The sequence below is a fragment of the Pocillopora damicornis genome, chromosome 4, assembly GCF_964200805.1.
Source record: "Pocillopora damicornis chromosome 4, jaPocDami1.2, whole genome shotgun sequence".
Taxonomy (NCBI): Eukaryota; Metazoa; Cnidaria; class Anthozoa; order Scleractinia; family Pocilloporidae; genus Pocillopora; species Pocillopora damicornis.
Genome location: NC_142673.1, coordinates 26,890,506 through 26,901,298, shown reverse-complemented (window position 1 = coordinate 26,901,298; position 10,793 = coordinate 26,890,506). Strand labels below are relative to the sequence as shown.

At 37.2% G+C, this 10,793-nt stretch overlaps 1 protein-coding gene and 1 pseudogene across 2 annotated transcripts; both read right to left on the bottom strand.

Moving 5' to 3' along the window:
- Positions 1-281: 281 nt before the first annotated feature.
- Positions 282-1,076, bottom strand: LOC149047462 (uncharacterized; annotated as a pseudogene).
- Positions 1,077-2,127: 1,051 nt separating this feature from the next.
- On the bottom strand, positions 2,128-6,825 carry LOC113684633 (uncharacterized). Of its 2 annotated transcripts, XM_089205443.1 has the most exons (6): positions 6,727-6,825; positions 6,034-6,118; positions 5,206-5,458; positions 3,898-3,941; positions 3,202-3,311; positions 2,128-2,321 (listed from the first exon to the last, which is right to left on the bottom strand). In XM_089205443.1, exons 2-6 carry the CDS (start codon positions 6,110-6,112, stop codon positions 2,202-2,204), a joined length of 606 nt encoding a protein of 201 aa, XP_089061569.1. In that variant the 5' UTR covers positions 6,113-6,118; positions 6,727-6,825; the 3' UTR covers positions 2,128-2,201. The 2 variants fall into 2 exon arrangements, with proteins under 2 accessions (XP_089061569.1, XP_027057829.2); XM_027202028.2 differs by lacking the exon at positions 6,727-6,825 and having other exon boundaries at positions 6,034-6,217.
- Positions 6,826-10,793: the final 3,968 nt, after the last annotated feature.

Genomic DNA, 10,793 nt, shown 5'->3' with positions numbered 1-10,793 from the left:
CTCGGGACACTTTTAGGGCAAAGTAAGAGCACTTTAGGGCCCGAAGAATAAGTTAAATATTTGCCCAAAAAAAACAGTCGTGTTATAGGCACTTGAAGGCAAAGGTAATCTTATTTAATGTTTTCCATTTCAAGTAATTATGCTCCAGGCAATTTAAAAATGGCTTCTGTCTCAGTCAATTTCAGTGAGAATTTAAAAGAACCTTGGAGTATTTTAAAGGGAATTTAACTTCTAACTTAATATCCAGGACCAAAAGAATTTAAACTGCTTATATTCACTTGCTATGACTTCATTTGATTCTTTGAACGTTTCCTAGTAATCGTGATCTTTCATCGAATGGTAAATAACGTTTACCATTTTATCATATCCCTGCGCCGAGAAATGTACTGGGCCACTCCAAAGATTCTGATCTCGGGGACGATACATGATCTCGCTTGCTAAGTCAGCTGGAAATATATTCCTCTTGTTACGGGCTCGTTGATTTTGTTACGTGCTTTCTTAAAATTAGGACAAGTTTCTGATATCTCGCATTCTACTTCTGGAATAGAGACAGCTACTGACCTCGCCTCAGATGTATGAGATATGTTATGAAGCTTCAGCAGTGCGTTAAAAATAGACAGTGCATCGTCAAAATTGAATGAAGAATTCTCTTTATATTTCTTTAAGTCGTTTGTTCCTCAAAGAATGATCACCCGGTCGTAAGTCATTTTTGAATCTTGAAAAAGTTGTTTCAAACGCAGTAACATCTGATCTTTCGCTCTTTCGCCTTGTAATCCTGCGGGGAAAACTTTGAAGACTGGTTGTACGATTTCATCCAGCACTCTCCGGTCGCGAGCGTTTAAGTACTCTTGTAGTTTTTTAGAATAAGGATGATGCGTATAACTCGTGTCCATACTGCCCGCAGTGAGAGAGTCACCAAAACATAAAATACTTATCGTCGCTATTTCAGGCCTCGTTTCTCTCAGTAAATTTCTTGAAGCATATAAAATGGAAACCGCAATAAAACCTACGGCCAGGATGCAACAATGGGTCCTAAAGTTTGTTATTATTTGGCGTTTTTTGTTAAACACGACGAGAAAAAGAAAACAAGGTGATGTTTACATCCTCGCTGAGAGTGGGAAAATAATTTCCTCGACTTAACCCCGGTTACCATGGATACAAAACAGGTACATGGAGAATCAACCTGCCGCGCTAATGAATGCATTCCACGCAAAATCTTTTTCACCACTCAGCCTACCTGGTTAAAATTTGGCGACGTTTTCAAAGGATCGACGCTGGAAATTGTTCACTCAAATCAGACTTTCCACGTCCGAACCGGAAAAGGGGCGAAAATAGAACGCCACCATCGACAACAAAAGAAAAAGCGAAATTCTAGATAAATCAAAACAAGCAAGCCAAGGGTACGGCTGATGAAAACAATTTAATTCATCTTCTCTCCTTATTTGTTTTTTCTGGTCTTGTTCTGGAAAAAAAAAACAAAAAAAACTGTGGTTTCTGAGCCTCAACCACCTCGAAAGATCTTGGAGAGAATTAAAACCCAACTTGATTAAGTACAGATCCATGATCTGTACTGAGATTAAAAAAAAAAAATTTAGGCATAGGTAATGAATATAACATTTCTTGTTGTTTTCTATGGGGTTACGAGTTCTTTTCGCATGGAAAAAAAGCTCTTTAAGTCGCGCGAAGAAAGCTAATAGTGGTTGTTACTACAGAAGGTCCGATGGCGTTTCGTTATTGACAAAACTAAACTGTCGCTTTTGTCGTTTAAGTTGAAAATTTTCGTTAGTAGAATATTATTGAGCGATAAACTACCATTTCCTCGTGGGTTATATTGACTTAAGACTCTCTCGTCCAAATTATTTCTAGATGTTTTTTTTTTTAACCTTTTTTGGTGTATTTTTTATTGCATAAAAGCATTCACGCGCGAAAAAATAAAGGAAAACGGAAAAAATAGAAATATTAGAGGAAACTTTCAACCCCTCCACTAAGCACCCCCTCTCTTATTTATTACTCGCTTTATTTGGCGTCCCAGTTTACTGACGAAACTACTGGCATTGCCTAACTTGACAACTGGTGCTTGATCGTATAAGTTTACTTGTCCCAACATAGCACAACATAAGACCAGAACTCAATTCAGTGCTTTTATTCTTGGAACAACACACTTCTCAACTGCTCTGTGTTTTCCACAGCTCTTGAAAATGTTAAGATTTTATCTTAATTCCCATGTCCTGGCCGATACATGCAATCTTGACATAATTGTTTGGCAGGTGAATATCTGTTGCATCCACCTGAGTGTTCACTTCGGTATTCGATAATCCGGCCTAAAAGGCAAAGATAGAATTAAGAAATAAGAAGCCTCTAAAATTTGCCTCGCCCCTAACGTGCGGCCTCGTAGCTCAGTTGGGTCAGTTGGTAATAGTCGACCGACCAGTATCTGAATGGCACAGTTTTCGAATCCCGTCGAAGCCTGAATTTTTCAAGCTTCTTTTCGGCAGTAGCTTAAATTTCGGCTCACTTGCGAGGATTACAATGATAAATAAATTTGAAATGCATGCGACAGTGATCTTCGCAATAATGAACACTGCTTAACCCTTTGACTCCCATGAGTGACCAAGACAGAATTTCTCATTACAATATCATTATAATATCAAGGAGACATGGGATGAGAATAAAGAAAAATATCAATCAGACTATTAGTCGATCCAAAGCCAAATTCTCCAAGCTAACATCATAAGATTGAATTAAGTAGTTGTTATTAATTTGCAGTTCCCATATATGATATTCATACTTTGACAGTCATTCAAACCACTATTACATTTGATGATAATTTAGTTGAATACCCCCTATGCCATATTATGCAAACTGAAAGTCACGTACTAGCTAGAGAACCCTAAGGATTTGAATCGTCTCCTCTCAATGAAAAAGTTGGCTAAACCTGTTTGAATCTTCATATGGCGCGCACTAAAAATGAAGTAGGAATTATCACGGGTTTGAGGTTTTTCAAAAAAAGTCACTTGCCTAGAAATGATCAAAGTGAAGGAAACCCATTTCATACCAATTTGAAATCACGTGGGTAATTGTTTGACCACACCTGGCAAATGGCGTTTCATAAATTGGAAATAAATAGGCTTGTTTTTAAGTCTACAAGAATGAGTGACACATTTCTACTCCTTACAAATTTTCTGCAAAGTAATTACTCACTATGACAGATGACGGAACTTGCAAAGGTCCCTTCATGTTTGCCATGATGAAAAATTTAATGTCACCAGTTTTTAAGATGCAGGCATGGTTTTCAACCTTTGCGTTTGGATCTGGGGATGAAAAAAGAGAGTGATGACTGCCGGCATTACGCGTGGACTAAACAACCAAGGAAATAACTAATAAGGCTAATGAAAAGAAGCTAGCAAGTATCTAAATATGCCAGCAAGCGAACAAGCAAGCGAGAGGAAAAATCAATTCAAACAATAGTGTGCTTTTCGATTGAGTATCGTGAAAGCAAAACAAAAATTAACCACAACAGCCAATCAGAGGATAGGAATCGCCTTTTAAGAGCAGTTGAAAACTCAAATTAAAAACAACAAAATTCTAAAGCGGGGGAAAGAGTGGCGCGAGTTATTTGGACCAATTGTAGAGCGAAGTAAAGTAAAATCAATGCAGTCTCTGATTACTTTCGACTCTTAGTTAAAAACCGCCCTACCAAGCAATCATGCAAACAAGCATTTAAACAAGTGGGCAAATAAGTATCAAAAACAAGCTAAAAAACAAGCGAGCATGCCAACAAATTAGCCAGAGAATATAAAAACAAGCAAACAAGCTAGCAAAAGTATCAAACAAAAATGTAAGTAAAGAGTAAAGCAAAAACGCAAGAATACATCTCGCTTGAAAATTGTTCAGTACCTCCAAGAAGCTCTTTTACTTCTTTGCAGTCAACTGTCTGATAACTTCAAGAAAAGAAATCGAGTTTGAGAAGGACTCCAGTCTAATTTAATTAAGTAACAACATCGCCTAGTCATTTTCAGGAAAGGAAACAAAGTGGAGGTATTCCCGTTAAATAATTTCATAGGCGGATAGTTTTGCTGGAGGCCGCCTAAGAAAATTCTATTTTTAACCTTCATCTTGTTAGCGGCCAGGAGCAAATTTACTGGAACTCTCTTTTTTTATCTACGTCTCGAAGGTGTTCGTTTACAGGAATTTCAAAAGCTTTGACCCGTCTCGGAATCAAGAAACGTTCATTTTCTGCTAAAGAAAATTGGGATTTTAGAAAGTTTAAACTGAGGATACTCTTGGAATTCAACTGTCCGATAACTTCAAGAGAATAAATCAACTTTAAGAAGGACTCGTGTTATTTATTTAGAGTAACGACATCGCCTGGTCATTAACCAAGTGGAGGTATTAAATAATGTTAAATAATTTCATAGGCGGATAGTTTTGCTGGCGACCGCCTGAGAACATTCCATTTTTAACGTTCTATGTAAATTCTTTTGTCACACAATAACATCTTGCAAGCGGCAAGGAGCAAATTCACTGGAACTTTTTCTATCTATATCTGGACGGTATTCGTTTACAAGAATTTCAACAGCATTCACCAATCTCAGGATAAAGAAACGTTTATTTTCCCCGAAAGAAAATTGGGAATTTTAGAAAGTTTAAAGTGAGGATGGTCTTGGGATAAGAGCTGTCCCAAAAAAACACCATACTTTCAGTAGCACAGCGTCACAAGAACAACATATTTGATGCAATTCTAGCCTCCTGTCTCCCGTTATTAAGAAAAGCAGGAATTGTAGCTGTAGGTAAGCACCTAAACGTTGGTGCATTTTATTACTTACAGTTCCGAAAATAAATCGTAAAAGGAAATAAATTAAATTGAATGTACGATACACAAAAATTTTTAACATCGGAGGTCCCATCAAGAGAAGCAAGAGAAACGAAGCACTCTGCTGGTTTAAGGTGTATCTTTCATCACAAGCAAAGAAGTGGGAGGGAAGGGGGTGCACTTTATAAGAAGAGTTTGTATGATAATTTTCTTCATCAATGTAAAGGCATAAATCTATTTTATTGTTTTAAATAAACTGACAACGAAAATTTTCTACGAATCGAGGGTGAAAGGATAAAGCGAGTGACAAAAATTAAAATAACAGTTTGGAAACTTTCTCGCTAACTGTTTTACAACATGTTGCAGTTCAGTTAGGTGTCCAAGAGACTTACCATGATTTCGCACCGTCTGGATTTTTGCAAAGTGGGATGTCTAAAGCGTAAGGAATAAAACCCATGATTTTCCCAGAAATCGCTGCCTTGTACACGATAGAAAACCGGCCTGGATGTTGCCCAGAGATGTGAAAATCGCCTTTCAGACAAATCGGGGTCTTCACACTGGATAATTTTACTTCAAATATTTGTCCAGGAGCACTGCCACAATCACTGACAGTGAAGCTGTTGAGCTTAATCTTTGGAAGAGGGGCTTGAAAAATAAAATTATATATTATTCGTAATAAATAATATTTAAAATAATAACAATGGGATGTGACAGTGGACATTTCACGATTCCAAGAGGTGGCTCTTCTTGTGTACTGTTTTCAGGCCGAATTGAAATTGGAATGGTAGTGTTTGTGGAGGGAGGAAAACGGAAGACCCAGGAATCGAACCCGGGCCACAACGGTTGGGGGCGTGCGCTTTCACCACTGCACCATCCCTCTGTAGGGAGTGCTGCAACTTTTTAACAAGGTTTGACGAAGGGCTAACGCTCGAAATGTCAGCTTTGAAAATCTTAACGGTGGCCAATTTATGCTATTAACTCTGTTGATATTACCAAATTACCTTGCGTATCACACCCTTACAGTTTTAAATTTTAGGACCAAATGACTCGTTAGTTAGAAAAAAGTCAATTCTTAGGCATGCTTCCTTTAGTTATGAGGGTCTGCATTAAGATACGGAAGGGACAGAGGCTTCAATAATCTTTTTTTGGATTTAAATTTGCTTATTTTTAAGTAGGGGCGTGTTAGAAATTTTGCAGTGATCTTACATAAGTGTACTTACTATGTTTACAAAAGTTGTTGTCTGTTCCCATTGTCAATTGGACGAATAGGATTGCAGTGATTAAAAGCAACACCTTCATGATTTGCTAACAAAGAGAAGGAATATTCATCAGTCCAAACTTTCCACCCCGACTCTGCGCACTGAACTTCCCCACCGAAATCAATTGGGGTTCGAGCCGTGAAGGCTAAGATGAAAAATAGAAACCTAAAGAGGGGCATGGGTGTTTAAAAGGGAGTTATCGAATGAATGAATGAGTTGCTGAACATGGAACAAGTGAGGAAAAAAGAAAGTCGCATGTAGAAACGAAATTATAAGAAAAGGATAGAGCTCATTTTACACTAAACTGGAAAGGAGCAATGAAAAGGCTATGGAAACTTTTATTCACTCATGTTGGTCCAAAAACAGATTATGATACGTTGATTGTCGAGTTTTGTTTTACATGTCGTAGGGTCAGTTGCTTCAAATGGTAGAATTTGCTTTTGAGCTCAAGGGTTATCCTCTACCTGAAAACGATGGTCAATAGGGCCGGTCATATCAATATTGTAGATTCAAAAATGAACGAACATACTCTTAAAACAGATTGGCCGTTCAATTTAGGTCAAAGTTGTCAGTTCTTGGCAATTTAGCAAAGGTATTAGCACTCGCTGATCGAAAACCTACGTTTTCTAAAATCTAGTCCAATTTTAGACTCACCTGGTTCAAGAAATATCCTCACAAGATTGTAACGATTAAAGAATGATTTAGTGGAAAGAAAACAGGATGTTATCAGCTGTAAAGATTACAAAGGACTCCGTGGGTTTTAGAGCTATCAAACAGTTTAAAGGTTTTTTTTTCTTTCAAATTAAATTTAATTGAAAATATCGCTGCAGCGAAATGAAAACAACTCGAATATGCACAGATTAATTGGCAACTCCATCGTTTCATCATGTTTAATTAACGGAACGAAAAAGAAAGGAAGAACAATTAGTACAAGATAGTTGAAACAAAGGAAAAAAACTAACAATAATGAAAAAGCTAAAAAACAATTTCGTTGTCAGCAGTCTTTGAGTTGGTCACCTTTATCACCAGCATTTTTGTGAAATAACGGTAAGATACAATTATTATTCATAGTCCAATTATCTTTTACTTACAGGTGAATTGGAACGTCTGAGAAAAAAGCGAAAACGAGATTTGATCGCAAATTGGCAGACTCTTCATTTATCGAGAAGCTTTCATTTCCATATAATGGAAAAGAATTTCATTGTATCATCACAATCCAGTTGATCGCTGCGACGATGCACCTTCTACATGTAATTTATTTAATATAATGAAACAACTCTAACCCCGCTTTTGGCGAAAATGGATTTTCTTTTGACTTTAAGGGGATCTTTCCAGGAATCCAATTTGCTGTAATATAGTTTCGAAAAGCTTTTGTGTGTTTTGAAAATATTATATTCTCAATGTCATGGCGACGATCGTAGTGTTATTTATCTACATACCCACATGCAAAGGTAAATGAAATTTAAATGTTGAGAGGCTAACTGTTAAATCATATTTGCCTCCCAGAAGTTTTATCACACACTCATACATACATTTATATATATATATATATATATATATATATATACACATGTATAAACAGCACTCCTCGTTTACGATAGCTCTCAGAGCATATGCAACTGCCATTTACCCTTCCACTCTCAATGTCTCATTACCGATTCTCTTCGAAAGAAACAACCTCTGCCTCACAACATAAGCGAAAGAAAATTTAAAAGTTCTCATAAATCTATATGATATAAAAGGAGACTTTTAGAACACAAAGATTACTCAAGTATTGACAAGTACAGGCATCCTGTTGAGTTACCATACTGTTTTGAGCTTTGCCCAAAACGTGAAACCCCCCTGAAACACGTTGACTAAATGCTTTCACGGTGTGGTTGTTTGTTACTCAGATGAGACAATTTTGCAACGTCACGCATGCGCAGACTTTTGACCCCTGTGTTCCGTAGAGTAAGGTCCATTTAATCAATACTTTGGCCTGCGCGTTTCGAGTTGATAGAATACTGTCGCAAGGGCGAATAGAGCAGATTCTCGAGGCTGCATTTGCAGTTAGGTTGTCGACATCAAGAATATTTACTAAAATAATCGGTGTGCAAATCCATGATAACAGATTTAAAGGCGTGATGCTGACATGAGCTCGTTATTTTTCGTTCTAATTGCTTGCAGGTGTCATAACTGGCCTAGAGATTAAGGTTGAAGGGGGAGAGGCCCTCAAAAAACTCAATACACTGCATAAAGTCCTTCCTTTTTTATTTGATAAAATCAAAATAACACAAAAAATCCATTCTTTTCCTAATAGTTTGCAAACTGTTACCGCTGCACAACATTAAAAATTACTATTTAACATTTTTGTTTTTGGACTGAACACTGTCACCTTAGTTACCTGAATGTCACCTAATTACATGGCACAACATTAAAAATTACTATTTAACATTTTTGTTTTTGGACTGAACACTGTCACCTTAGTTACCTGAATGTCACCCAATTACATGGTCTTGGTTTTTTATGGTTGTCTGTCTAACCTTTAGGAACTTTTATGGTTTTGGAAATGGAATAAACCGTTTATAGATAACACAAACTGTTGTCTTGTTTGTTTAACCCTCGACACCCCAACATCACTGCACATTCTTAATTCATAATGTCCTTCATATTAACCGAGAGTTCTTTAAGTTGTACATCATTGCTTTATTCTCCTGATTCAGGAGTGGTACTGTGAGAGAAATTAGATGCCGGTCATTAATTGGGTTTAAAGGGTTAAATCTTAGTAAACTTGTCATCTTAAAAGTTAATTTACCTCTTATCTCGGTTACTGCTGTACCTCTCTTTTTTTACATAACTTATGCTCCTGCCTAAAGAAGAAAGTTGAACCCTCCAACTTAGTGGACGTTGAAAATGGTACTTTTGAGTCGAATCGGAATAAGGAAGATCGAAAATTTAAGTCGAAGGTCTACCTGTAGCAATTAAGGAATGAAAATCGGATATCGAAAGTTCGCAGTCAGCGGACAAGTGACATAGGACATATGAGGCTCACAAGTCGAAAGTCGTAAATTAGAGGTCCGTTACCGGAAGTGAGAAAATTTTACGTCAATGGTCGGACATAAAACTCCGAACTCCGTTAATACCGAAATCGAATGTCCGAAATCCGAAGTCTGAAGTGAGAAGAGTCGAAAGTCGGAAATTAAAACTTTACTCAAAAATCGAATGTCTGAGATCCAAAGTCTTAAATCAGGGGTCGGAAGTATTGTTATAGCATTAATTTATTGGTCGGTATCAAAACCAATAAAAATGTTTTTCATTGCACCGTTAAACATATAATTATCAATGAATCATTAAGTCTTGAAACCCAAAGTTAAGTCAACAAGAGACCATTCGGATAAGGAAGGCACAAATGTAAAGTATTTTAAGTATGGGCAGAGGGTAAGTATGGTATGTTTTATTGTTTATGTTTGATTTATTTTAATTATTTCTTTTATTTTTTCATTCATAATTTTTAGATTGATCTATTTATCTTTTATTGTGCTTATCATTACTTATCATTTTCCTTTTTGACGATCATATCATACATATTATGACACTGAAGCTTTAAAAACTGCTCCCCTTTCGATGACCAGATCATACATAGACACTGCAATGGTTACACCACTTCCTTGTTGATGACAACTTGTTGACAAACGCATGATGCTTTGAAATCGCAACTTTTGAACTGCTTCCTTTGAGAGAAAGGCAGAAAGTAGAAGGTGGGTTTTGAGCCAAACCCTGCAAAGAAAAAAACCTGGAAAAGATAGAAAAGAGGAATGTAATATCAAGGAAGCATATACACATATACTGTTAGTTTAAACAAAGTTTCATTTGATCAGCAGGATCTCTCATCCAGTCTTAACCTGAACAGCAAAGCAGGTCTCAGTATTTGCCTAGGCATGTTGATGGGACAAATAGATTACCAACTTAAAAAAACCAACCTAAGTTGATCAGGAGTTTGTTTCCTGAAAATCAAATACTGCATCTGTATAACCTGTTGATCACACACTCAAGAGGAAAACAAAATACAATGCTTAGTACGATATAAGAACAATAACTATAAGTTTTGAGGTTTAAGGTTTGAATCCATAACGACGTTGGCCTAGCTGTGTTTCATTTTCTGCTCACCTGACAAAGTGATGTGCAATTTTTTTGAGAGATAACTAATTGTGGACCGACATAACAGACAATTAACTCTTGTAGCCCCTCTCAAGGTAAGCTCTGGAAGCTTCAGTCGCCATTATTGTGTTCTGTAAGTGCTATTTTCATCAATGTTAAGTTATGAAGGACATACTCTACAAACTGACTATAGCTGTTTGTATGTCTTTGACTTTGAATATCAAATGCACCGAAAAAAAGAGGAAATACTTAATCCCCGCCTGAATACAGACACAGTCCTTTGGTGGTTACAGCCGACACCTGAAATGGGTCTGGCCTCCGGGTTTGAGACCTATTTAACGGCTTATTGCTCGTATCAAACAAAAAGGAAGCAAAAAATGAAAAACATAAAAACAAAAGTGATACGAGCTTATGCCGAGGTACCAGAGGGTGAGACCGAAGTATGGGCAATCTGCACTGCACCTCTCCTCGGGACGCGAAAACAAACAAGCACTGAGTGGAGCGCACGAAACTCTCCACCCAGCTGGGATCGCCGTATTTGGGCTGACTGCGTAAGGTTCGAATCCTCACGAGGGACTCAGATT